This window comes from Lodderomyces beijingensis (assembly GCF_963989305.1).
Source record: "Lodderomyces beijingensis strain CBS 14171 genome assembly, chromosome: 5".
Lineage (NCBI taxonomy): Eukaryota > Fungi > Ascomycota > Pichiomycetes > Serinales > Debaryomycetaceae > Lodderomyces > Lodderomyces beijingensis.
Genome location: NC_089974.1, coordinates 1,238,886 through 1,266,117, shown reverse-complemented (window position 1 = coordinate 1,266,117; position 27,232 = coordinate 1,238,886). Strand labels below are relative to the sequence as shown.

Genomic DNA, 27,232 nt, shown 5'->3' with positions numbered 1-27,232 from the left:
GTCGTGGTTAACTTTATAGAAGAATAGAAGAAGAAAAACATTGAATATATATGTATATACATAGAAAGAAGCATTCCCTATCAGCTGAACTTTACGGTAAGTTGAACTTGACGTTGGATGTTCAGTGCCAGTGTCATAAAAAAACGCGTCACTTCCTTTCCACAATGCGACACTAGCAAGGTTGCACCTGTCTCTGTTTTCTTCCTATCACCACTTTGATTCCAACAAGCCGTTTCTAGAATTTGCACACAAATCAATCATCACCACGGTTGTTACAACAAAAGAATAAAGAACAAAGGGGGAAATCGAGGCGGTGCACAGGACATTATAAATACATGGTGTTGAATTAGGGACTTATGAATCATCGACAAGGTCAGTTTTCTCAACGAACAACAGCATCATCACATTCCTCATCATGGTATCGTTTCTATCATACATTATTCCAACTTCCCAGGGTTGGGTGTTGACCATACTCTCCTCGCTACTTTGTGTACTGGGCGCGTTTATTATATATTTCGACCAAGTCTACCAGTTTGTCTTTCCCAAGTTTATCACATCAAGGTATCAGTTCCACTTGAAAGGCAACTATGCTTTCCTTAATGGGTCATTAGCATTCAGCTCGGGGTGTTTGATTTTCACATCCTTATACAGATTGCTTCCGGAAGCACTGAAATACTTGCAAAAACTGGACGAGGAAGATGATGGTGATAATAGCGAGAAAGAGGTTGGCGGCAATAGTCGAAGAAAATTGCAATTTTATTTGATGAGTAGTTATTTTGGAGGCATATTGATTTGTTCATTCTTTAATATTGCTTTGCATTTGATCACCAGTGAGAGTATTGTGCATTGTAATCACGGTGGTGATATCAAAAGTGATAATGACCATCATCGTCATCACCACCACCATAATCATTCGCAACAACACCAAGGACACAATCATGGCCATCGCCACCAACAACAACATCACAGTGATGACGATGACGAGGATGAGCAGGTACAACAATCAAAAAGTATCGATACTTCTAAAGTGCCTGCTGCGGCCCTAGAGTATTTGCAAGACCGCCCGGCAAATAAGCAAAGCATCTTGCTGGTTGTAATGCACGACCATGAAAATGCCCCCTTAATCAGAAAGACTTTGAAACCAAGGAAATCGTTCCTTCAAATGTTTTTAAAACACGCCGATGATGATGAAGTGACAGTTGGCGAATGCAAGGGCTACTCGTCGGCTGAAAGGTGTGGACACAACGAAGGCCACGAAAATGAATTGCACTACTGTGAATTGCCCGAATTGACGAATGATTGCGCTAGTAACGAACAAATTGAGTCTAGGGATGTAGGTGAAGAAGGCGAAGAAAATGAAGAAAGACAAGAGGAGGAAGAAAACAACCACCATGATGAGCACCTGCACGGACATCTGCATTCACATCAGTCACATCATTCACATGAACCCGATCATCACCACCACACCAACTCACCTTTATCAAGGCTATTGCTAATCGGTATACAAACAACTTTGGCAATTACACTCCACAAACTACCGGAGGGATTTGTCACCTACATTACCTCGGAAACTAATCCTACTCTTGGAATATCCATTTTCATCAGTCTCATCTTGCATAATTTCACCGAAGGCTTTTCCATGTGCTTGCCCTTGTATTTTTCCATGGCAAAATCGTCGAAATATGCTAAAATTAAAGCAGTTACAATCAGTGCTGTATTGGGAGGTCTTGCACAACCATTGGGTGCGCTATTGGGCTATTTTTTTCTTCAATTCAATCAACATTACAATTTAAGCAGATTAGATTTTATATTCGGGGTCACCATTGCACTAACAAGCGGGTTTCTAACTGTTGTTGCCCTTTCGATGTATGGTAGCGCCGTTGCCTTTGGCGGCAACGCAAACCAAATCATGTTATGGTGCATTATAGGAATCATCCTAATTGGCTCCTCATCCATCCTTTCCGCTAAATAAGACGGTCAACCGAGTGCTCTACTGGTTGTGGTTGTGGCTGACGGTGATGGCCAACTGGCGTAGATAGCGATTGGTAAAACGAAGGCGCGCTACCAAATGGACACACTTATATAGTAATAGATACAGTATTATTAGTACACATCCAAACATACATAGTTAACAAGGTGGATACGCACTGGATCTGCCTCTCTGTCTCTCTTTCAACACAACAACCACTTTGGTTTCATCACCGGCTTGCTTCTCCTTCTTCTTCTTCTTCTTCTTCTTTCTTCTTGCTTATCTCAAGATATATATATACAACGAGTTCCGAATGAATATATCAGTCATACGTCATTACTACCTTGATAAGCAAAAGCATTTATATTGTACTAATAATATCCAAAAATATAGGGCAACGCTGCAGTAAATTTTCATAATGATGGCGCATGAGATTGGAAGACCAATAGAGATACAAAGTATTAATGATAACAGGAAATCATTTCAGAATAAAATGACCTCTAATAGCAGTAACGTTAAAAAGAAAAACAGTGGGGAAGAAGGGAACAGCGGCAGTGGTGCGCAAGAAGCGGCAAAAGTTCGCTTGCTTCCAAGTGGGAATCCGGTTGATTTTGGTAATGGCACCAAAGACAAATCACCAAGGAAATCCAAGCCGCCACCGATCAAATTGTCGAGTTTGCCGTCGTTGCCGAACGGCGAAAAGCCAAACTTCCAGCCTTTAAGAGACACGTTTGTCAAGAAGAAACAGTCCAGATCTAACAAGGAGATTGCAAAGGCATCGTTGCCCAGTGGCGAAAAACCCAACTTCAACAATGAAGCGTCGACTACCAAGTCGAAAAAACCCGGGAATGGCAAACAACTGAAGGAAAAGGGCGTGGTTGCTGTTGGACCGATTGAAGATGTCACTTATGCCGGGTCTTCATTCCATTCTTCGCCTGCTGCGTTGAACTTGCCTAAACCAAAGTTTAAAACATCACCAAAACAAGTCGAGTCCGATGGTACGGGGGAATTGTCTAAAAGTTTCAATGAACTTGCTTCGTTGTCGGAAACTTCTCCCGCGGGCTCCCTTTCTGCTGTACTGTCAGTGGGAAGCCCTTCACTACAAAAGTTGCAACGTCAACAAACTCCGCAGTCTCAACAGCCCCTTGCTGCTGCTCCTCCTCCTCCTCCTCCTTCGAATTCAGTTACTGCTGCTCCTCCTCCTCCTCCTTCGAATTCAGTTACTGCTTACCCACCAGGAAGTCTTCTACCACAAATGTATCAGCAACAGCAACCGCAGCAACCACAGCATTTAGCTCAAGGCTATGCACCTTCGCCACATTTTATTCAACCGGGATTTGCATATCATGTGAATCCTAATGGGTTTATATCTTATCCACCGCAGCAACCGATTTACCCTGGACCGTTTTCTCACCAACCCCACCAGCATTCACAACCACAACCACAAGCTCAGCAAGCTCACTCATTTCCACATCATCCACAACAACAGCCAATTTTCACTCATTACATGACTGCACCTCCCATGATGCAACACCCCAAACCTCAACAACCTCAACAGCCTCCACAACCTCAGCAACTTCAACAAGAACAAAATCAGTCTGGTCAGAAGATTACATTTAATGATCTTTTAAGTTCTTCAAAATGATCCAAAGAAAATAATCATTTACTAGAATTTTTTTTTTTTTTTTTCATTTCCAGTATTGTCATCATTATCTTGTAATTGTTCTAAATTCAGTGTTTCACATATTTCCCAGGTGGTATTATTCTTCTACATCATGTGTTCAATTCAAATCAAAAATTTTCAGTTTTATGTTGTTTTAAAGATGCTTCAGGAAGTAATGAACCCCCCCTATTTCTTTTATGGTTAAATATTCTACCATTACTGGTCTAACAAGACGACAAACAAAAACATTTTGATTAAAACAATGTGAATGAATTGCCAGAATATGATATGGATTCTACGTGGATACGAGATAAACGCACTATACTTTTCAGCTAAGGGAAGTAAATAAGTTCAAATTTTACAAAGATCCATCTGGGGATCAACATTTGATGATGATAGATTACGTTCGCTTTATCATATATAAACATGAGAGAAGAAAACTGTTTTTTTCGGCTATCTTTCCTAGTAGGTTGTAGCTTCTTCTTGGACCAGCTTTTTTGCGACGCAATCAACGGATGCATCTCGCTCTGACTTCTTTGCGTGCATTGGTTCGACCGCCTTGCTAGCTCGTGGCAGCGTTACCGCCGTACCCGGCCCGATCGAGAGGCGAGGAGGAAGGCCGCTCGATCCGAGCGACAGCGAGGGAAACGGAGTTAGGTAGCGCCTCTATTCCGCCGACCGGCGTATATGACCCGCCTGCGAGGATCCCGGACTCGGCCCATCGTTAACCCCATGGGGATGGTGCCCCCCCTAAGAACCCGACTTTTCTAAAACTAAGCCAATCTCTTCGTTGAAAAGACCCCCTAGTTGGCTGGCGATAACAGAACAGGCCAACCTGGATGTAACAGAGTTCACGCAGAAAGAGATAGAGAGAGAGGATTATAAAGTTGTGGTGACATTTTGCACTTCTGAGAAGCTTTAGACTTTAGAAACTTTCCGCTTCTCTTCGTCTTTGTCGTCTTCTTCTTCTTCGCCCTTTTTCCTCTTTTGCTCTTTCCGGTTGGTGTTAACGTGATAGCCTATAGCCTATAGCTTATATCTTTGCAACACATATCACTTTTGGAGAGCTGGCTGGTTTTCAATCCTTGGGCGTACAGGTTATAACCACTACCTCTACCACCACCACTATACTCGCCAGAAAGAGAGAGAGAGAGAGGCAGCCTCATACAATTGAAACCAAAAAAAAAAAAACTAGGAGACCCAATTATCTACAAATTTTCTCAGTTTCGACCCCCTCCATCAACCATCTCATACATTATCATCAGGAAACACAGTTGTTTTCAGGAGCCATTCGAACTTGACTCAGCTACCGTCCTGTCTTTACTTTCAACTGAGACACACTTGTGCTCCCCTTTTCACTTTTTCCTTTTTTTTTTTTTTTTGTTTAATTTTGTTTGAATACCTGGAAAGATGAATAATAAGGAGATCAGAATCGGTGCTTTGTTGGTGCTAGACACAATCTTTTTCCTACTTGAAGCCATTATTGGCTACACGGTGCAGTCGTTGGCCTTGATAGCCGACTCGTTCCACATGCTCAATGATATCATATCGTTGATTATCGCGCTCTGGGCAGTCCGCATGAAAAATTCAAAGCCAGCAGATGGCAAGTACACTTATGGTTGGCAAAGAGCCGAGATCTTGGGCGCTTTGATCAATGCTGTCTTTTTGATTGCCTTGTGCTTCACCATTATCATGGACGCCATCCAGCGGTTTTTCCTGCCTCAAGTCATTACCAACCCTAAGTTAATCTTGGTGGTGGGCATTGCCGGGTTGATTAGTAATGGAGTCGGGTTGATATTGTTTCACGAACATGGTCATTCCCACTCTCATGGCGGTGGTGGTGGTGATGGACACGGCCACGGCCATTCGCATTCTCATGCCGACGGAGAAGGACACGGACTCGATAGGCACGATGAAGAAGAGCACGTTGGTGAGGATACACCCTTGATCAACTCCGATGCCAATGCCTCTAATGTGTTTGATTACTTCCCAGATAATGTTGTTGCGAGATACAACTCTGTGACTCCAGAAGCAGCAGGGGATAAAATTGGCGATGATGAGGAAGAAGGAGAAGGAGAAGGAGGAGAAGAACATGGCCACTCTCATAATCTGCACCAACACGAAGACGCTAAAAAGAGCAAGAGGAAATCAATGAATATGGAAGGTGTCTTTTTACATGTATTGGGAGATGCCTTGGGTAACGTTGGTGTCATCATTACCGCTTTGGTCATTTGGAAAACCGATTACTCTTGGAGATACTACGCCGACCCCGTGACTTCCCTAGTCATTACCCTCATCATCTTCAACAGTGCCTTGCCCTTATGTCGTAAATCGTCCAAGATTCTATTACAAGCAACACCAGCATATATCAACTCGGACCAAATAGTCGCCAGTATAAACAAGCTTCCCTTGGTTAAGAACATTCACGATTTCCACGTGTGGGGGCTAAACGAAGACATCTTGATTGCCTCATTGCACGTGGAGTTCACCCCGAATTGCGAAGTGATACTTCCTGCCTCAGGCGGCCACGACACATCGAACGGCTCGCAGATCTCAAGCGAAGACGACGATTTAAAGACGATGCACATCAATCGACAAGTTTTCCTTACCGTTGTCTCGCAAGTACGTGACGTTTTACACAAGTACGGCATTCATTCAGTCACTATCCAGCCGGAGTTCCCCAGTATCAAGAACAAGATCAAAACCAATAATGGTGCTGGAGATGAACAAAATGCATTTGGCAGTACTTCAAAGCTGAATTGTCTAGTTGATGAATTTACCAATTGCGATAGTCAAAGTTGCCATTAAAAAAAAAAAAAAGAAAGGCCAAAAAAAAAACAAAAAAATTGCAGTTTGGAAGCTGGAGTTGTATTGTTATAGTATCGTATAGAATCTGGAAAGTTTTACTCAGATATTAGATGTTTTTAAACAAACGCTTTTACTGATCTTGCTCTTGCGTTGGATAAATTTGAAAAGCTGGCACGTGACATTCAGGGAAAATATCAACTTGCAGATTTTGCAGCCAAATATTATAAGAACCAGAAGCAAGCACCCCCCCCCCCCCCCCCCCGGGTAACTTTTGTACTACGCTCAAGACATCAAGCCGCTTTTTGCAGTTTCATTTCACACATTTTCATTAGGCATTATAAACTCTTCTACGTCCAACATTGCGACCCGCAAGAAAAGGTATTATGGATCATTAAATATATCATGTAATAACACACGTCTCTTCGAATTCAAGAGGATCCAACGTCTTTTTAGTGGTGGTGTAAGTGTCACCAGTTGCAATTGAACGCGAGCTGGTCCCCGTTTCAACTTGGTGCAAATTCAAATTCAAATTCGAATTCAGCTTGAGCTTCAACTTGGCATCGGCTTCTCGGGGCTTGGTTTTGTCGAGGTGGCCATTTAGGTTTAGATTGGTTGCCCTCTTGGCTAATCTTGGATCCATGGCTGTGACTCTAGCGAGAGCAGATTCACCGGCGTTGAGGATCTTGTTTCGCATCTTGGCTTGCATCGACTTGGATTTGATTTTGGTCAAGTCACCGCCAAACACAGCACCACCAGTGGCGGCATCTTCTTTTCTGTTCACTAGCGTCAGAGCCAAGGGACTGGTCTTTTTTGCAGTTTTTTGGGAACTCTTTATTTGCTTCTTCTTGTTGTCATTGGGTGTTGTCGGGTTTTCATCCAGGAAGATGTTTAGGTAGTCAAAAGCGACGTCAACGTCGTCGCCAATGACACTTTCTTCATCATCAAAGCGGCGAAGGAAATCCTTGATATCTTTCAAACTAAGCGACTCGTCACCAAATGAATCATACGTTGAAAGTGAATCCATTCGACGAAGTGACATACACGAAGAGCGCTCCGTATGGGTAGATGGCAAAGAATAGACCGACAGATGGATCGATGCAGCTCTTCTTGAAGAAAAACCTGTTGTTGTTGTTGTTGGTGGTGGGGGTGGTGGAGTAGTTAGATCGTATGAAGCTAATAGCAGCGGCACCTGATCTTGGTCTTCATCTTCATCTTCATCTTCGTCGCTTGAATGGTACTTGAATTCAGCACTCGGTTGTAAAGTAGGCGTAAATGTAGCAAGATGAAGCAGCTGTATTGTTGCTGGTGCTGGTTGCTGTTGTTTTTGAGACAACAAGAGTGATTTTGGTGTCTGCTCTAGTATCACTTGTTTTTCATTAATGTAGAATCCCACCACGGCAAAAAGCAGCGTGAGAAATTTATTGAATACAAATTGCTCTTGGGCATTGACCATGGTGACCTCGATAATGGTCAGCACCAAGCATTCAGCAAAAACGATATAATGCTTCATTGTCATTTGGTAGATTCTGCTGGTTTGCTTCAGCACTTGCAGAATATACAGATATGACACCACCCCTTGGTTTGACGACAATTGATGAATCACCATCGTTATAAGCTCAACAAGCTGGTGAATTTGATAGTCTTCTGCAATTCTGGCTAAATTCTCTCGCGATATCAGCAATTCAAAGCGTTCGAGTATATCGCCTCTTCTTAAACTGACTTCTCCACTGCTGGATGCAGGTTTACAAAACTCAAATAACTTGGTGGCTAATCTCGACTCAAATTGGTCTCGGTTCAGCACATCGTATTGAATGGTGGTTGTGGAGTCGTACATGTCGAAATCGAGACACACATCGAGTGATATCCAAACTTCTTTAATGAGTCTAGCTTCATACTTCGAAAACATCAAGTATTGCTCTTTGGGCGATGACAAAGGTTTAGTTGGCTGAACAACGGGCAATTGCTTGATAATGTGTTGTTGTTCTCTCGATTTGAACTGCTTTTCTGCACGTTTGATTTGATTCAACTGGGCGTTTGCCTGTCTAAGAGCCTGACGAGATGGGATCCTTTTGCAATGTGATGAAGAAGAAAAAGATGTGGTGGTAGTAGAAGCAGTCAAAGAATAAGAAGAAGAAGTTGAAAATGTGGAACCTGTGGAATTGTGAGACGCCAACATCATAACTTCACAATTTAAAAAAATCCCCCCCTTATGCTAGTGAGGAAACTGTCCCGATCAAAGTAAACACTCGAACCGAAGAAAATCTCCAGATCAAACAAGGAAGTGGCTCGGGACGTGTCAGATCTTCCCGAGGTTCCAGATGCTATAATCACTTGCTTCTAGATCCTCCTCGCAATGTTGGTTTCAGTTACAGAACTTTAATTCAATTTGATTATGTAGCAAGAATGAAGTCACCAACACCATAGTTCCTCCTTTTAAACGTTTGAGAAGAAGGGGGCAAGGGGCAGGAAAATATCAATCATATTTATAGACTATCCTTCTAGCCAAACTTGCCAGTGTGGAACGCTTAGCCAAGGGCAAGGGTTACAGCTGGTCTCCGTTTCAGTCGATGTACAGGGTGCATTGGAAAAATGACCAAGCTCAACAAGAACAAAAGCACCAGATACGAACAACGAAGTGACATGTATCTGCGCATTGGAGGTGTGAAGAAATAGCGGAATAAAGCAGGAGCGAGTTTATGAAGCTTTGCATTGATGTACGAAAAAGGCAAAATTTCAATGCGAGTGCTCTTCCTTTTCCAGATCAAACCCACCTCCCACCTCTACAATTACAACTGCGGACGACTGCAACATTGTCTTGAACAAGAGAATGCAGAATAAGGCAATCTCGCCACTTGCAAGAAAAGAACAAAAAAAAAAGGGTTTTCCACATTGTTCATCGCAGTTTTTGTAAACGTGGTTGGGGATTCGTTCGATGCAAGTTCTCGATTCTTTCAACAAACAGATACGAGAGCGCTTTGACGCGAACCCCAAGTTGAGCTGCGCCGTGGTTTGAGAAGCTGCAAAGGGAAAAGAGAGTTCAGCTTGTTTCGTTTACCGCCGATTTGATCGGAGTAGTGGCAGTATCTGAGCATGTCTTGGAAATTTCCCATTTACGAAGGAGCCCTTCGCATGGAGTGGGCTAGCAAGTGTCGTTGGAAATCCATCGTCAATTTGGCGGTTGAAAAAAAAAAAAAAAAAAAAAAAAAAGGGAGGATGTCGATCATTCGCCCAGTTTCGCTCTCAGGGTAAATGATCGTCAAAGGTTAGACTACGCTAAGGGTGCGTTTGTTTTTTTTTATTGATGCCAGGGATTCCAGGGATTCCAGAGATACGAAAGTTTGAGGGTCTTTATTTCTCTGTTTTTTATTCTTCATTGGTGCGCGGGAAATTTTCGACCCAGGATCCGCGTTGAAGTGGCTCGCCGTCAAAACAAGTTGGAAATCGTTTCGGTTCTATACGGCAAAATGAATCCAAATCGCCAAACGCAGAATTTGAGCGAAAAATTGAAGTAACCATTATTTACAGCTGAATGCGTGTTGCAAAGGGTTTTTTCATCAAATTAGCAGCAAGTGTCTCAGTCAACTCGTTGCGGTGAATGTGCAACCATTTTTTTCCATACATGGTTGCTCAGCTGCTCTAATGAGGAACCAACATTACTATGAAGAGAGGGGGGGTTTTAAATGTTACAAGTCCCTGAATTTGATGAAAAACGTTTGCTAGCGACGTAAATCTTCTTGACTCCCCTCTTCTTTCCTCCCCTCTTCTCTCTTCCCCTCTTCTCTCCTCCCCTCACCATGGCTGATCAACTAATACTCAACAGAACTAAGAGCATCAAGAGTCCATCAAGAGTTTTCCCAATAAATTCTTTTCGCTCTTGCTCATTTTGCAATGACTTCACTTGCCTTAAGGATTTCTGCTCGATGTAGACAACATCAATCGAGTCTTATCCCAAGAAGACACCCACACAATAGGCCGTAGTTGTTGGCGTCTCTGTCTGCTTTGTCTCCCGCAATCTCTCCTTTGCTGCCAGTTTAATTCCACAATTATTTCCCTTTTGAGTTAAATTTGCAGCTCCACCAAAACACATTTTTTTTCTCGTTTTGCAACCAGTTCCTAACCGAAGCGTTTGATCCACAACAAACAATTAAAAAAAAAAGCAAAAAAAAAAAAACCAACATGAATTCAACTTCGCTAGAGCATCCTGAGCTAACTGCGACAAGCATGCGCACGGGTTGAAGCATGTGTCTTGCTCGTGGTTGACTCGAAAAAAAAATCACAAAATTTCTACTCTTGAACAGAGTAATACGCAGGCGTGTATCCACAAACCGTGCAACGGCACTACTAACCATCGCCGATCCTGGAAAACTACGAACGTCTGGGTTCAACGGCTTTATTCTTTCTCTGGGGAACTTCAACGTTGAACTCAAAGAGAAAAGGAGGAACGCCCCAGTTACATTTTTGCCTAGTACGGAAGCCTCAAACGGTTCAAGTCCTTTTCCATTTTTTTTTTTGAAAAACCGTGATCCATATAAATAAGTCAATGGCCCTGCATTGTAATACTAAAATGAAAAGGAGAGGATTGACGATAGAATGCAGACTCAGAGAAGAGGAGTGAAAAGGTTTTCTCTCTTGCATGAGTATGACTCGAGGGTTTTCCTCCCATAAAGCATTTTCAGCATTTTGGGAAATCCAACGCCAATGGCGCCACAACCCACGCCCTCTCGCCTAACTATACCTTCAAAAGCGAAAACACCAATGCAGTTTATGAAATCATTTCTCGCCAAAAAAAAAGACGGGATCGTGATTTTTGACCCGGTCCTCGACGACACGGCATCGAGTTTGCCCACCAGTGTCCCTCTACTGTAGTGCCATCAACCCTCACATCAAGTTTCCGACCGCACGGATGTCTTGGCTGTATAAATTTTGACGCGAGTAAAGAAATTAAACAAGTTGGCAACTGTCCTGGCTCATGCCTCCGCCACTATCACCGTTATAAACACATTTGCAACTTCAAACTAAAAAACCGCAGGAAGGGGCCCTGGGCGTTGGACAGGGTCTCGAAAAAATTTACGAGCATACGAGTTGACTCCCCCTTCCGTTTGGTAGCGTCCTCGGTTCTTTTGACGATGTCAAACTAAACCCATCGAGCCCAACCAAGGCATGAGCCAAAAAGCGCAACTCACCAAAAGAGAAAAAACAGAGCATTCCCTGTATCGACAATAGACATGAAACTCAAAGTTGCCATAGTGCAAATTGACTCAATCCTAGGTCAACCGAGGCAGAACATAACCAAAGTACAGAAGCTACTATCGACAATCAAAGGCAAATTCCCCGACTTGGTTGTGTTGTCAGAGTTGGCATTGACAGGATACAACTTTACTTCCTCCTCTCACATCAAGCCCTATCTCGAATCAGCAACAAACTACGGCCCTTCTTTGAATTTCGCTCGCGAGTTGAGCAGCAAGCACCGCTGTATCACAGTTATCGGCTACCCCGAATCCCACAAGGACACAATCTACAACTCATGCGCCGTGTTTAGTCGACAAGGCCAATTAGTGCACAACTACAGAAAGACATTTCTCTATGAAACGGACGAAGTATGGGGATGCAGCGAGAACCCAGACAAATCATTTCGCGCAACACAGCTCGACTTCTCAGACCCCGCAACCAACAACCCCTCGCTTTCATCAACGGTAACAAATTTCGGAATATGCATGGATTTAAACCCATACAAATTTGAAGCTCCTTTCAACGCATTCGAATTCAGCTCCGCGTGCTTCGCCAATCGGTCCAAATTGATAATCTGCCCCATGGCTTGGCTATCACCTGAGTCGCCCTCGATCCAAAAAGAAGCATATCCAACGTTGCAACAGCGAGTGCAAATAGCCAAGGAGCTCAAATTGCCCCGTGAGCCATGCACATCGACGATCAATTATTGGATCTTGCGGTTCTTTCCTTTTCTAACTCACGAATACAGCTTTCCTCGAAAATGGTGGCGCAAGGAGGAGAAAGTGTGCGTCTTGTGCTGTAATCGAGTCGGCAAGGAGGGTGATATCGTGTACGGGGGAAGTTCGGCTATTTTGCGGTTCAATAATGATGTCGAGGCTGGTGCTGGACATGGATTCGAGGAGGTCAATCTGGAGAATGCCAGTGTTGACGTGGTGGATTCTTTGTCACAGAGCGAAGAAGGAATTATTGTTCAAGAGATAGATATATAGAAAAGGAAAGAATCAAAAATGAAGGGCATTTTCAAGCAACGAAGGAATTATAACCAAGTGTTGGTTTCTTGAGAGTCAAGGATTTTGCAGGTGTTGCATCGGAATCTAAAGTTCAAAAAAAGTCTCTATCAAATAAATTATACACGTACACTTGATACATTTGTTTTGCGATGGTTTTTAATCGGCAACAGTTATGAATTTTTTCGCAATGTGTTCTTGAAAAGCTTGTTCAGCTAACGCCTCGGCGCGATTCCTCACCTGGTTCATTCGCTCTTGCATGGCTCTCCTTACCGCTTTCAAAGTCATGATGGGCTTTATTCTAATCGCAGGTTCCAGCGAGCAAACTGGGGCTTTTTTTTCTTGTTGCGTTGTTACCACTGGCGCCGCATGTAATTCGTCAACTTCGACATTAAAGGTCCGGTTACAGCAAACTGAAAGAGCTTGGTCTTTTCCAGCCGCAGCTAATTGATCTCGTAACTCGCCACCGCCGCCACCAAGTTCTTCTTCTTCTTTTTGTTTGTCTCCAGACCCATCTGCTACCCCGCAGACACTGTAATCATCTTGGTCCCCCAGAGAAGAAGAAATGTCCAGTTCTGGCGTGAGCGGTAGTCCGAGCTTTTGGTGGCTCCTCGCGTGTTTCTGCCTCAATGTTGCCATGTTTCCTCCTCCACCTTCTCTGCTTTCTTTCAAATGTTCTATAGAGTCGTCATCAGGTGAAGTGCTTCGGCTCACACGGTCAACCAGATCGGCCATTGTCAAATTCAACAGCCCAGGGTATATTAGCTCGCCATTCACATATTCTTGAACCAACTCAATATCGCTATCAGAAGCATCAGAGTCTGAACTGTCATCTTTGCCTGAAGTTTCAATACCATCACCATCTCTTGTCCGCCTCAGTCTGAGCTCAAGGCTTAAAGAAAAAGCATCACTTTTTTCCTTAACCTCAATTTCACTGGGGTTTGCCTCGCTTTCGCTGCAACCCTCACTTTCAAAAGCACAATCTAGCGCATCCCCAGTCCGTCTTCTATTTGTGTCTCTATTTCTATTCTCAGTAAAACCTTTTTGTTTATTTACTTTTGCCTCAGGGTTTCGCCGCTTTTTTCTTTCGCAATAGCTTTGAGTTTGCAACTCTCGCGAACCCCAGCTTATCTTATCATCTGATGATAATACTCTTTGTCGTTTCACTGGTGGCAGAATCGAAACCATTTGGGTCTCCATCTTCGCTGTCAGCGAACTTTCATTATCAGCAGTTCGCTGTAATGCATGGGCGTTTGAGTCTGACAGGACGAGTTTATCTTTTACATTCCCCGCCGTGTGCAGCTTGTAGAAATTGTTTGTATTGTTTAATGCTGTACTTTGTAAAGTACAATTGAGTCGTTTCATCGACGCGACAACACTGGAAATGTCCCCGCGATAGCCCATTGCGTTTAAGGAAAGGGCCAGATTTTTGTTGTTTAAAGAATGCACAGGAAGGGCTCCCGTGTGAGGTTGCAAGCTTAGTTCTCGCAGCAAATCATCCTGCAGTAAAGGAACACATAGCAGTACCGTATCGTCTTGCTTTCCGCTAATGACAAGGTCCCATGAACGAGTTGAATCATCGGTGGCCGATGCCGTTGGTAGACACGCCGAAGCCAGATTCATGCGTTTGATTTCTTCTGTTAAAAGCGATCCCAAGTTGAAAAAATCAAAGTCGAGAGCATCATTGCACGCTCGAGTGTTGGTTTCATCAGATTCTTTTTCTTCTTCGTCGTCTCCTTCTGTTGCAAACGGACCAAATATATTTTCAACTGTTACCGCGTCAGATCTTAGGGGGCTGTGCACGTCATTGGTCGCGATTGCCGTTGCTGAGTCCGATTTTAGCGGACTAAAAGTTTTGTCCTCAATCGTCGACTCTGAACTGGTAGGATTGAGAACTAGCCTCTGGCAACGTTGCTCACTTGCAACAACTCTTGATGAACATAAAGTTGATTCGTTGTAAATCGCACTTGAAAATGCCGCTTGCTTCGACTGTTGCTGACCAACGTCAAAAGTGGATTTCCGCGACAGGGAGAAATCCGACACAGAAGACTCAAGCTGGCTGTCTGGCAAACACGCGTCCGATACGCACTTATTGCTCTCATCTGTTGCAAATGTCTGTAGGCGCTGTTCTTCATCTTCATCTTCATATTCCTCTTCATCCAACCACCCCAGGGTTGCTAACGTTCTGTCCTTAAAAGATATTCCCGGCTCTAACAACTGTTCAATTTGGCGATCTTTGTCTAGCAGAGCTGCTGGCTCAGCGCATATAAATTGCTGCATTATAGCGGGGAATACCAGGGTGAGCAGCTCCAGCAAATTTGCAATCAATTCAATAAAATTAAAATCAGGTCCTGTCAACGCTCTTTACATCAGACTTGTCTATGGGGGGAGGTAACCGATCGGTGGTCTGGCGTGTGTCAATGTATGTGCTGCTTTCCAAGTAATATTGGTCCGCACCAACATGTTAAAATTTGTCTCAAAAATGACAAAAAGAAAAGAAAGAGAGAGACCCTAGTTTGCTTTATGGGCTACGGGGGAGACATTGCCGCTTTAGGACAAGTGTCTGCGGCTCCTGGTAGCTACAGTTGGCCAGTTGTAGTGGTTTAAATGATAGCGCGTCACGTGCAGGTCATGTGCACGCCCTCTCTGCTTTACATTCTAAACACACTTCCCCCATGTATTGATACTGAGAACCCAGGGACCTGACTTTGCGGATTAAAAGGCCATAGACTCCATATACTATCTACGGCGCGAGTCATATATAACTCACAGATAACAAGAGTCCAAAAGACATATTCACAATTACTCAAATACATTGGTAGACACAGCTTGCAGCAACTGGAGTTTGACGATAATAAACAAGAAAAAGAAAAATTTAACCAGAAGAGTGAAAGCGTAACGTTCTAGTCCTACCTGCCCGTCTCCTCTTTTTTTTCTTCTTCTTCTTCTCTTGTTCCTTTATTCTTTATCGGTCTCCAGGTTTCCTTCGAGCCTACAAAAAAAGAGCGATTGTTTGAAAAAAAAAAGTCGTCATACCTTGTACATTGCCTCACGGGTGGATAAACCAACAACCGTTTTTATTTTTATTTTTATTTTTCTTTTGGTTCTTGAATCGGAATGCCGAAACCAGTCCATGTCGAAACCGAATCAGAAATGCAGGGCCGTTTTGTTTCAGCACAAGCTTGAGATAACGTCAACAGAGGGAAGGAGATAGGGAAGTAGAGAGAGCTCTCAATTGACGTGTTTTGCTTGTTTTTTTTTTTTTCTGGGGTAAGATGTCTGAGGAGTGCGGATTAGGTTGGAGTCAAAGAGTGCTTCCCGTTCAGGGTGAGGAAGATCTGTCGATGGTACAAAAAATTGATAAAATGATCCGAGTTGAACAGGGCTGAGATTACGATCCACTGTTCTGTCCGCGCAAGCTCACGATGGCCACCAACGAAGGTTTTTAAGGATAGCTCTTTAGACCAGAGCAAAAGCTTAATACAAGCATAGTATGAAATAACTGTGAAACACAGAAAAACTCACAACCTTCACAAGAACAGTAGAGGCGATCCAGAACTGATAGCTTTGGAAGCTTGGTTACCCCTCGTATATCCCAGGTAAAAACAAAAAGAAAAAGTAGAGCAGTTGCGAAAGATAATAGATTATGCATTCGTATAAAACTTGTATCACATAGTTGAAAAAAAAAAAAGGTGCGTAAGTACGTGAAATTTAGTTCTTGGTGGAACAGAGGGTCTTCATTTATACGTCTTGGGACTCCAACTCGTTGTCGGATATCTACCGAATTCCATCTCTTTCCACTTGCTTTGAGCCTTTTTGTCGTTTTTCTCGTATCTGAATCGGAAATGGAACTCTTGGCTGTTTGTTTGCTCGGTGTTCCGCTTAAGTTTATATCTGTGGGGGAGACGTTCACTCTCTTTTTTGTCGTTGACACGGCAGAACGCCTAGAAAAAAAAAACAAAAAATTTTGCAAAAAGCTGCCAACTTGAGCACCATTTTCGAAATAAAGAAGCTACGAGGCTGGTGCTGTTGTTGGTTGCTTGTTTCCTAGCCGAGCATGGAATGGTGCTTCACAGCCATAGGGTTTGCGAGGGCGTATCCTGAGCCGTCAGTAGAAGCTGCTGTCGCTGAAGAAAAATATCATCAAAGAAAATTAAAGAAATTTTTTTCTTAAAAAAAAAACAAAAAGTCACACGAGAACTGTCTCTTGGGAAGAAATCTTGGTATGGGGTGAGGGAGGGAAGGGGGTAGGTCACAAGACTTTTGCGCGTTTCCAAAACTATTTCCAACACTTCCCTTTTTTGTTCAATCCTTAGACAACTTGGAAGGTGGCTTTCTTCTTTTTACGAACTGCAGCACTCCGCTTATCAGTTTCTTCTTTATATTTGGTTATTTGTGTTCCACACTGGTTTTGTGTCATGCGATATCCATCTGCGACAAAACCAGACTCTTTTATTTTTTTTCTTTTCACAGCCAGTTTTTATTCTTTTTGCAGCTATTAAGAAAACTAGTTATTAAATATTATGAATATATAATATATATAGATATTATATATAAATTCATGTACAACAGCAGCAAGCTTGTTGATGTAGTTGTTGTTGTTGTTAATCAAAGTATATAATACTCTCCAATATTCTTCTCCTCCCACTTTAAAGAATTGTCATGAAAAGTTTGTCAACAGATAAGCAAAAGTCAACATCATCTAATTCATCATCTTTGCCATCTTCGTCTTTTTCACCGATTTTACCATTTCACCATCTCGACCATCTTTTCTTCCATTTTCAACCTGTTGCGTTTTTTCCCTTGTTCAACTTCTTCAACTTGCAGAACAGGATATGAAAGTTCACCGCAGAACCGCCATCAAAGCCTAACTTGTCCTAGCCCCCGCTATACTTGAATTGAACCCCCCCCCCCACCCACCTACGGTTGCAGCCGGCTCTCCAAATTTTCAAAGGTGTCGAAGATAAACTGATTCGATACCATTCGATTTTCAACAAAAGCCGAAAAAACGAAAAAAGTTTCACATTATACTCAGTGCAGATGGCAAAGATACGTCCCAAGCGAATATTGGTGAGGTCAATCCTCCTATTAACGGTTTTCTACGCCGTGTTCCTTTCACTCAAACTCATCATGTCGCGGCCCTTTTTTCAGCGACTAGACATTTCATTGAAACATAGATATAATGAAATCTACTTCAACTTCCTCGCGTCTAGATTTGACTTGGATCTAAATAAACGGTTCATCAAGAGCGTCGAAGAGATCACAGCCAAAGAAGCTTCCATCACCCCAGCGTTGTGGAAACTTCGAGTCAAGAAACTCCCGTTGGATGTTGAGGTGCCCTCATACTATCGCACGGGGCTGAAACCCATAGTTCAACCTTTTGACCCGAGACTCACAATTGGGGTCTACTACCAGTATCTACAGCACTATCACAACAAGGAAGACGGCACGGTACCCTTCCATTGGATCGATTGGGTTGACTTATCCAGAATATATCCCTACATCACCAACCCGAAAAAGGAAAATCTATGTGAAACCACTTTTAATCTCACTAGTCAGCCCGACTTGATCAAGGACTCCCGGTTGAAAAATGTCGATAGTTATTGTCTGTATGATCCAGATAGTTTGCTAGGCTATACCATTTTCTCCAACACGGGCCCTCATACCATCGAAAATAGAGCCATCCTTGGCAAATCATATTTATTCAACCATGCACCCTCCCCTCAAAAATTGGTGTTTTTAACCACAACAGGCTCGTATCAAATAGGCGTTGAGCTGCCAGAGGAAAATGATTTTTACTCGAGTTTACTCTACAATGAAATGATGGAGAAGTTAAATTTCCCCACAAATATCAATATAGTGCACAATTTCCAAGCCTTGCTATCAACAAAGATTAAACAATATTCATCGCCTTTGGAAGATCAATTACTCGAGATCCCACCGGAAAATTTCGATATCGACCCGAGCGCCAAGATCGATGAATTGTGGGATCACCCCGATATCAGCGAGATCGAAGCCAATTATCTCGACTCGATTCAATTTAGTTTTGAAACAAAAGACCCGCCGAAATTCTTTTACGAGGCCAGTTTGCTTCGCTCGATACCGGATGATTGGCAAGGCGAACACTACGACTGGAGATTCTTTAGCGAGTTAACCGTGAACAAGCCCGAACAATCGGTGGTTTTGCATCGACTCGTCAAGAACTGGCTCGCGTTTGCTCGAAATCATGGCATTGTCACTTGGATCGCGCATGGCTCGCTCTTGAGCTGGTATTGGAACGGGATTGCATTTCCCTGGGACACCGATGTCGATGTGCAAATGCCCATTTCTGAGCTTTACAAGATTGGCCGATATTACAACCAGTCTTTGATTATTGAAAATGCTGCTGACGCCCATGGTGAATTTGATGGCGTGGGTAGGTACTTTCTCGATGTTGGATCCTCAATCACGAATAGAACCAAAGGGAATGGCAATAATGCCATCGATGCCAGGTTCATCGATGTCGACACGGGGTTGTTTATCGACATCACGGCACTTGCATTGACGAATGAAAAGGTGCCATCTCGTTATAATCAACATTATCAACATCTCTCACCAGCAACAAACGTCGAACTACCACCATCGTCCTCGAAAGATACCCTTGACCAATTGACGATCAACAACCAACTTCAGCTATACAACTGCAGAAACAACCATTTCACCCTGCACGAGGAAATATCACCCTTGATCCGAACCATAGTTGAAAACCAAGTCAGCTACGTGCCGCAACGGTTCCTCACGATTCTCAACGTTGAATACAACTTGGAGTCATTGACGAAAAAAAACCATCGCGCATTCACCTATTTCAGCAATTTGCGACTTTGGTACCATACAAAAGCAGTCAAGCGATACCTCAATGCGCGCAAGAAGGACCCCAAGGAAGAGTTGACCTATCGAGAACTAATGGCCACCAACCAATTGTCCGTGGAAGACCATATAAACTTGATCAAGCTTGACCCGCTCCTACTTCAAGAATGGACCCAAACTCGCAATTTCACTAAGTTGCACGTGCAAGAGATGCAGTTTATCCAGCGGGGCGATTTTGAAAAACTCGGCAAGTTTCAACAAGAGTATATCGATCAAGTTGGCGTGGGGAAGGCGTTGCGAAGTGATTATTTTATGGATTTGCTTATGAATGATGAAGAAATGAGAGAAAGTATCGAAGAACGAGCCCAGTTGTATTTCCCTTGGTAGGTGGCCGCCCTCCTTTTTTTTGATGTTGTTGTTGTTGTTGTATAGATGTAATTATAAATTTGATGATTAATGATGATTGCGCCAAAGAATCTTGAAATGCAAGGGGAAATGAGCAAGAGGCAAGGGGAAAGGAGTAAGGGGAAAAAAACGGGGGAAGACCACGGAAAACCGGGGTTCTGCAGCAACTTGCAACTGCCAACTGCGGCTGCAAAAGACGAATTTTAGTATACAATGGGTGCAAACACAGCCCCATCGAGTGTGTTCACAGTCGCAGAAGCTCACCTTCAATTGCAAATTCCCTCGTGCATCTCGATAAACGCTTTCTTCAAAACTGACAAACACAGGTACCCCAGTTATTGTTCGAGCAGCTTGAGAAAAAAAGCCACGATCAAGGTCAAATCCATCTAGTACAGCCACCATGATCGCTAGGCACGTTTGTGCAGGGAGGAGGAGCCCGCAAGTGCGGCCTTTTATTCCATTTTTTTTCCAAGTGTATTCCAACGCAAGAATGACATCATGAATGCAACTCCTGCGTTCAGCATCGTCGCAACCACCACCACCGTCAAATGAGAGGTGCACGGCTTTTTATTCCGGCAGTTCTTCCGCTAACACAACTGAAACTGTTTACAGACATTTCCTCACCATGCCATGAATTTGGTTTAGACACGGAGTCAGGACGAATCCACGTCGTTTCATCTCAAGATTCAGAAAGAGAGTGATCTCATGATAGCACAACTCTTGCATATTTCTAGCTTCAACAGAATGTCATTAAAACACACGTGAAACGCGTTTGAATAGTTTCGTTTCCCCGAGACCAAGATCCAAGACTGGCCTATGACATCATATCACTAGAGGCTATAATCGTAAATCTTGGATAGCGCAATTAACGTTTTTTTTTTGTTTTCGTTTTATACTTTTATTTTTACGACTTGAGTCAAAAGCTTCAATTTAACACCACGAGAGCATAAAAAGATCCATCCCCCCCCCCCCCCATCCCCTGTTACAATGCAAGGCATAGGCTCCGAGATTGCATCCAATTTCACGCCCGAACTCCGCAATTTTCGCAAGAAAAACTGGGCAGATGATGTCAAATTTTTCTAAACATTAAAAAAAAAGAGCGAAAGCAATCTTGAGACAAACAGCAGGAGATGAAGCAGCCCTTCAATTTCCTCCCTCATCTCCAATAATTCTATTGTCCCGTGGCCAACTCCGCAAAGCCTCTACAAATGAAAAAAAAAGAAAGAGAAAAAGAAAAAGAAATCACCTCCATCGGAAGCAATCGATCGAGATCTTGGGCATTGGAAAAAAAGCAAGGTTGCGGCCAAAGAAGCATGTAATCTGAAAATTAAAAAAAAAAAAAAAACGAATCCGAAACTCGAGGAGAAATCTCGTGCGTGAAACTCTCGTTGCTACATCATGCCTCTTTTATTTATTTTGTTCGAGTGAAAATGTTCAAAGTGTGTAGCTGGTGGTGGAGTCTTACACTTGTGGAATGCACTTAGCTAAAGGAAAGGGGAAGTGGCGGAAGTGCACTTGAAGGAAAGGGGGGAAACGGTCCGATTTCCAGTGTGGACTTGGAATTAGGCGTATAGTACACAATTTGCTCTTTGAAACTGTATAGTATAGCTTTGGGGGGCCTTGGGCCTGAGCCAGGGACGAACTTCCCCTAGCTTGGTGGCTTTGATATTATGTTGAACTGGTTTGTTTTTTTTTTTTTTTTTCTAATTTTAACCAGTGTTGCATCATTTTTGAAAAAGTTCCGGCAGCGATCAACGGTCGTGATTTGCATGTCCGTTGATGAGATAACTAAGTGACTGATAACCAACCCTCAGAGATTAATATGTTTCCTCTATAGATAAAAGAGTGGCTCATAAAAACAGAAAAAAAAAAGCTTGAACCTTTGGCGAAGTCTAATCCGGGCTGGGTTTGGGTTTGGGTTTGTTGTGCTGACGGCCTTACGGGGCAATGAAAACTGGGTTTCTATTTCGGTGGTAGGGTTATACGGTTTATGTTTTTCTTTTTCCCCTTCTGATTCAGTCTTGGTGTTTGTTTGCAAAAAAAGCCTTCTTGGATTGCATCAACATCAACATCGACATCAGCACCTACACCAACACCATCCCTTCATCAACCCACGTCTACAGTGTAAACGCGTAAAAATAACTGGGCTCTCCAAATTTTTTTCTTATTTTTTTTTTTTTTTGCAATTGCCTGGAGTTGAAGTTGAGGGATGTTGGGAAACAGGCTAGTTTACACGAGTTTTGGATGTCTCAGTTAACATCTTTGTCAATTCTAGATCCAGATGACGTATTATGTGCTGAAATTGAAAAACCCACCAATCACCCTCCTTCCACCGTTACCATCACCACTACCACCACTACCACCACAGGGCTCGCTCGGCATGCAGCTTGTCCTGTTTTTTTTTTTTTTTGTTCCGTTTGTTCCAACCGACAATTTCGATTAAAAAAACGCCTGTAAGAAAGTGTAGCGACAGAGTAAATCTCTATTGGTTTGGGCAGTGGTATCATCATCATCGTCGGGGACTAATCTCATTGACCGGAATACAAAACGTCTTTTCTTTCCCCTTTCTGCTTCTCTTTATCTTCTCCGTCTTTCCACCACCTCTCTTGCAACTTTGCCAAAGATCTCAGGACTTTCCTTTTTTCAATCTTTGCTCTTACGGAGGCTTGCATTGCTTTTCCACGAAGATTAAAATTGCTTAAGCGGGGTGGGACGTAGGGTGTCTAAGCTAAGAGAAGTTTCCATTGCATCTTTTTCTTCTACTTCTTCTACTTCTCCTTCCTCTTCCTCTTCTTCCTCAGCCTTGCTCTCCATCCATCCATCTATCTCTCCATCTCGCTTTCTCTCTCTTTCTCTCTCACTACACCTGCGGCCTTGGCTTTTATTGGTGGAAAGCAATTTTGCTTTCCCTGCTTCTGCTGTGGTTCAAGGTTTTCTTTTTTTCTTAACCTCTGGTTGTTGTTTTTTTTTAATTTTAATTTAATTTCATTTAACTGCAGTGCATTCAGTTTCAACTCAGTTGTGTTGAAGCGTTCAGTTGAGGTAACTCCTATATAAATACAAATAGCCTCAAGTATATTTGGAAATCTATTTTGGCAACCAAAATTTTTTTACCGACAACCAATTGCTCCAGTTTCATTTCCATTTCCCAACTTTTTTTTTATCTTATTCTTGAGGGCCTCTTCTTCTTCTTTGCTCATCCTCACTAATGCCTTTGACCAGTCTACTCTCGCCAAAGAGATTTAGAAGCAGTAGCCGGGCGAGTTCTGCTACCACCGAAAACAGCAATTTTACAACCGACAAAATAACTTTGCAACCAAATTACACCGAGCCTACTTCGCTTCAGCACACGCCAGAATATAATGCACTCCACCACGCCACACAACGGCAGGCAGATGCTGACCCGCTGTCGTCGTCGCTAGGCTTGGGAGCAACACCGCTTGGTTCTCCCGCACAAAGAGTCAAGTCACCTTTGTCGAGACCACCAACGACTTTTGAAGATACTTTTGGTCAAGCACAAGCCCAAGCCCCGCCACTTGCCAAGAGCAATAGTGACGATCTGGGTAGAATGAGCACGGGGGACGATGTTTCCAAGATTTCTCCCGTGTTTGACCAATACTCGTTGCAACCGACAAATTCGAAAATGAGTGGTGCACATATTACTGGCTCGATTCCTAGGAGAGCCTTATCGGAGAAGGCGAGAAAAGCCCCTTCTTCGTTTGTGCGTAGAAGTCGTCTTCTTTCCGCTGATGAAGACGATGCCGTGTCGTTGAACTCGTTGACGGGAAGATCTTTGCTATTGCAAAGCAAGTTGGAGTCGGAACACTTGCTTCCCGAGCTTCGCCCCATAGTCAGCTTGCTAAATGCCCAGAAACTCCGAACTTATTGCCACGGCTCTTTCCAGATTCCTGGATACATGGGTGAAGAACGCGTTTGGTTTGAAGTGGATGCAAAATTGACGGGCGACGAATTGGCTATTTGGAGACCATCAACCGACGCATACGTGATTGACGATAACGACGAGTTTAAACCAAAGTACATAAACTTGATTGACGCAAGATTGGAGAGTCTCGGAAATTTGCAAATCAAGATTTTCCAAGACTACCTGGACCGCGCCGTTTTGATCAAGTTCCACAATACGGCAGATATGAACAAGTGGTTGGCTGCTATCACTTTGACCAAATTTGAGTACGCCAAGCTCAACGAGGCGTTTACTGCCGTGGTCTTGTCTGCTAAAGGTTCCAAGTTGCTGGACATTCACGTGTTGTTGTCTCGTAAAAAAAGATTCCCGCAATACGAATGGTGCAACGTTCGACTTCCCGAAGTGTCGTCGAAATGGATTAAAGTCTACATGATTATCTTGCCCAGTGACAAGCACCATTTGGGCCGTATCGAATTTTACCCAAATGAGAAAAAGACTGGCAAAAAGAATCTTATCGCATACATTTCCGACTTGGCCTACATTTTCAATGTTTACCCGGAGCAATCCAATATGATTGACTCCAACTCAATCATGAGCGCCGCGGGCAAAGTTTACGTCAATAGAAGCTTTGACCATTTGTTTCCCTATGAAGATCCTCGCAAGCTCATTGCCAAGAACCACTCTTCAGCAATGTCACGCTCGGGATCTGTATCAGGATCGATTTCACGTTCTGGCTCCAACAATTCGCTTTCCTCGTTGAACTCGGGTACTCGCTCGAGGTCTGGATCAGTCAACTCTACTAATTCATTCTTTAACCATACTCCATCTCCTTGCAACACTCAAACAAGAGACCGCTCAGATTCGCTCAACAAAACCGACTCTGGCTTTTTCAAAAAGCACGCCGACGCATTTGTTGCCACAAACACCATGTACATTATGCCCATTCCACACCCTGGTGTCAGTGCAGTTGAGACCATGATTCGTAACTTTATCCCCATTATTGATGCATTCAAGTTGTATGGACGCCCACAGCATTTGATTAGCGACAAGGCCAACCCAGACTCGATGCTTTTCGGTTTGCCTTCCTTGCCCCACCACCAATACCTTTCAATTGGAGAGGCCACCGAGGCTTTTAACCAGCATTATCAACCAAGCATGGGTCCTTTCCAAATGGAGGATGTATTGAAGGATAAGATTGTGTCGTTGATGAGATCAAAGCCATATCGTGGCCACGGCAACATTGCCAGACTCTATGAAAAATTGGATCTTGACTTTGAAGAGTTTAGTTCTCCGCCATATAGTCCCCAAATCAGTCAACAGATTAGTGGTCTTTCCCCCTTGGGAGATCCAATCAACTTGGATCAACAACCACGAGTCGCCAGTCCATTGAGTGTTTGAAATAAAAATAAAAAAAGAAAAAAGAAAAACGAAAAAGAAAAGAAATGATGATGATGATAATTATACATATGTGAGGGGGGGAAGAGAAGGCAGAGGAGGCCGTAGGGGCTGTTTTTCTTTTGTTTTTCATTTGATTTTGTTCAGTTCGAAATTTATTTTGCTACGGATTTGCTTATAGAAAAGAGGTTTTTTCCACTTGTATAGCTTGAGAGAAAAAAAATTGATTTACCATTTGAGTATTGACTACATTTGAAAAAAGTATCCCCATTTGTTGAATCAATCAAACCTCTTCTTTCATTAAATTAGCGAGATTCAAAAACAAACTATTTATTCAAAGCAAACCAAATTAAAAAAAAAAAATCAGAAAGTGAAAAAAAAACTCCCCCAATAATAAATTTCTTTTACATTCTTTTATTTGTTTAAAAATCTTCATCAAATGCAAAGGCATTGGCATCTTTATTCTCAGTCTTGGCCATAACGCCCGCTTTTTGGTAGTCGGAAACTCTTTTTTCGAAAAAGTTGGTTTTACCAGCCAAGGAGATGTTTTCCATAAAGTCAAATGGATTCGTCACTTTGTAGACTTTTTCATTGCCCAAGGCCACCAATAATCTATCAGCGACAAACTCGACATACTGGCACATCAATTTGACATTCATGCCCAAGAGTGAAACGGGCAAAGCATCAGTAAAGAACTCCTTTTCAATGTTAACGGCATCGGTAATGATTCTCTCGACAATCTTTGGGTCGGGTCTGTTTTCCAAATGGCTGAATAACAAGCAAGCGAAATCGGTATGTAATCCTTCGTCTCTGCAAATCAACTCGTTACTAAAAGTCAAGCCGGGCATCAAGCCCCTCTTTTTCAACCAAAAGATACTGGCAAACGATCCTGAGAAAAAGACACCTTCAACTGCGGCAAAGGCAACCAACCGTTCAGCGTAAAGCGCGTCGTCATTGGCAATCCAATCCAATGCCCACTGGGCCTTCTTCTGGATAGGTGGGATGTTTGAAATTGCATTGAACAAATAGTCGGCTTCCTTGGGGTCTTTGATGTAGGTGTCAATGAGCAACGAGTAAGTTTCCGAGTGGATATTCTCCATCATAATCTGGAACCCGTAAAAGCTCTTGGCTTCTGGGATTTGCACCTCGGCGCTGAAATTCTCAACCAAGTTCTCGTTAACTATACCGTCGGAAGCAGCGAAAAAGGCCAATATTCTTGAAATGAAAAAACGTTCATCGTCATTAAGACGGTTTTTCCAGTCGGATAAATCTTTGCTCAAGTCAATTTCTTCAGCAGTCCAAAATGACGCTTCTGCCTTTTTGTAAAATTGCCAAATTTCGTGGTACCGGATAGGGAACATCACAAAACGTCTCTTGTTTTCCTTGAGAAGAGGCTCGTTCTTTTCGCACTCCTTCACGTGGATTCTATGTGCCCGGTGCTCGTGCAAAAACTTTTTACGTTCCAATGCCGATGTACTTTCTTTGTCTTCTTCTTTTTTGGTGGTGGTGGTGGTGGTAGTAGTGGTAGTGGCAGTGGCATCTTTTTCTGCTTTTCCGCCAGCTGGCTTTGGCTCACGTTGCAACACGTTTTTCTTCAGCTCGTAAACGGTTTGAGCTTCATCTTTCTGCTTGGCTGCTGCTGCCAATTGATCAGTGACGTTTCTGCTGTTGCTGCTGGTGGTCAAGTTTGAGATTTTTGAAGTTAATCCTTTCGTTGGAGTTTCGACTGGCATAGTGTGTGTCTATATATATATGATATGAATCAGTGGTGAATGAAAGAAAAAATATGCTTTAATTGTTAGCTTATGTTTTAATTGTTACTTTATATGTTCTTCAACAGGATAAATGATGGAGATGATGGAGATGGGAATGTCAAATAAAAATGAAAAAAAAAACTAAAGAGGAAAAAAAAAATGTTGATAATTGGAACAAGACGTGGAATACCAATCCTCTTTAAATATTACCGAGACGAAAGAGAATGGAGCTCT

The 27,232-nt window shown here is 42.9% G+C and overlaps 9 protein-coding genes across 9 annotated transcripts; 6 read left to right on the top strand and 3 right to left on the bottom strand. All coding sequences in view use genetic code 12, as the record gives it.

The window, feature by feature from the left end:
* Positions 1 to 415: 415 nt before the first annotated feature.
* On the top strand, positions 416 to 1,972 carry LODBEIA_P44330 (uncharacterized protein; the record flags this gene model as incomplete). Its single annotated transcript, XM_066974654.1, has 1 exon — positions 416 to 1,972. One exon carries the CDS (start codon positions 416 to 418, stop codon positions 1,970 to 1,972), a length of 1,557 nt encoding a protein of 518 aa, XP_066831371.1.
* Positions 1,973 to 2,387: 415 nt separating this feature from the next.
* Positions 2,388 to 3,614, top strand: LODBEIA_P44320 (uncharacterized protein; the record flags this gene model as incomplete). Its single annotated transcript, XM_066974653.1, has 1 exon — positions 2,388 to 3,614. One exon carries the CDS (start codon positions 2,388 to 2,390, stop codon positions 3,612 to 3,614), a length of 1,227 nt encoding a protein of 408 aa, XP_066831370.1.
* A 1,428-nt stretch (positions 3,615 to 5,042) lies between these two features.
* On the top strand, positions 5,043 to 6,440 carry LODBEIA_P44310 (uncharacterized protein; the record flags this gene model as incomplete). Its single annotated transcript, XM_066974652.1, has 1 exon — positions 5,043 to 6,440. The coding sequence occupies one exon, from the start codon at positions 5,043 to 5,045 to the stop codon at positions 6,438 to 6,440; it is 1,398 nt and encodes a 465-aa protein (XP_066831369.1).
* A 400-nt stretch (positions 6,441 to 6,840) lies between these two features.
* LODBEIA_P44300 (uncharacterized protein) lies at positions 6,841 to 8,619 on the bottom strand (the record flags this gene model as incomplete). The annotated part of the gene is made up of 1 exon (XM_066974651.1): positions 6,841 to 8,619. The coding sequence occupies one exon, from the start codon at positions 8,617 to 8,619 to the stop codon at positions 6,841 to 6,843; it is 1,779 nt and encodes a 592-aa protein (XP_066831368.1).
* A 3,046-nt stretch (positions 8,620 to 11,665) lies between these two features.
* On the top strand, positions 11,666 to 12,658 carry LODBEIA_P44290 (uncharacterized protein; the record flags this gene model as incomplete). The annotated part of the gene is made up of 1 exon (XM_066974649.1): positions 11,666 to 12,658. The coding sequence occupies one exon, from the start codon at positions 11,666 to 11,668 to the stop codon at positions 12,656 to 12,658; it is 993 nt and encodes a 330-aa protein (XP_066831367.1).
* A 177-nt stretch (positions 12,659 to 12,835) lies between these two features.
* LODBEIA_P44280 (uncharacterized protein) lies at positions 12,836 to 14,956 on the bottom strand (the record flags this gene model as incomplete). Its single annotated transcript, XM_066974648.1, has 1 exon — positions 12,836 to 14,956. One exon carries the CDS (start codon positions 14,954 to 14,956, stop codon positions 12,836 to 12,838), a length of 2,121 nt encoding a protein of 706 aa, XP_066831366.1.
* Positions 14,957 to 17,716: 2,760 nt separating this feature from the next.
* Positions 17,717 to 19,909, top strand: LODBEIA_P44270 (uncharacterized protein; the record flags this gene model as incomplete). Its single annotated transcript, XM_066974647.1, has 1 exon — positions 17,717 to 19,909. The coding sequence occupies one exon, from the start codon at positions 17,717 to 17,719 to the stop codon at positions 19,907 to 19,909; it is 2,193 nt and encodes a 730-aa protein (XP_066831365.1).
* Positions 19,910 to 23,135: 3,226 nt separating this feature from the next.
* LODBEIA_P44260 (uncharacterized protein) lies at positions 23,136 to 25,247 on the top strand (the record flags this gene model as incomplete). The annotated part of the gene is made up of 1 exon (XM_066974646.1): positions 23,136 to 25,247. The coding sequence occupies one exon, from the start codon at positions 23,136 to 23,138 to the stop codon at positions 25,245 to 25,247; it is 2,112 nt and encodes a 703-aa protein (XP_066831364.1).
* A 419-nt stretch (positions 25,248 to 25,666) lies between these two features.
* Positions 25,667 to 26,977, bottom strand: LODBEIA_P44250 (uncharacterized protein; the record flags this gene model as incomplete). Its single annotated transcript, XM_066974645.1, has 1 exon — positions 25,667 to 26,977. One exon carries the CDS (start codon positions 26,975 to 26,977, stop codon positions 25,667 to 25,669), a length of 1,311 nt encoding a protein of 436 aa, XP_066831363.1.
* Between the last annotated feature and the right edge of the window lie 255 nt (positions 26,978 to 27,232).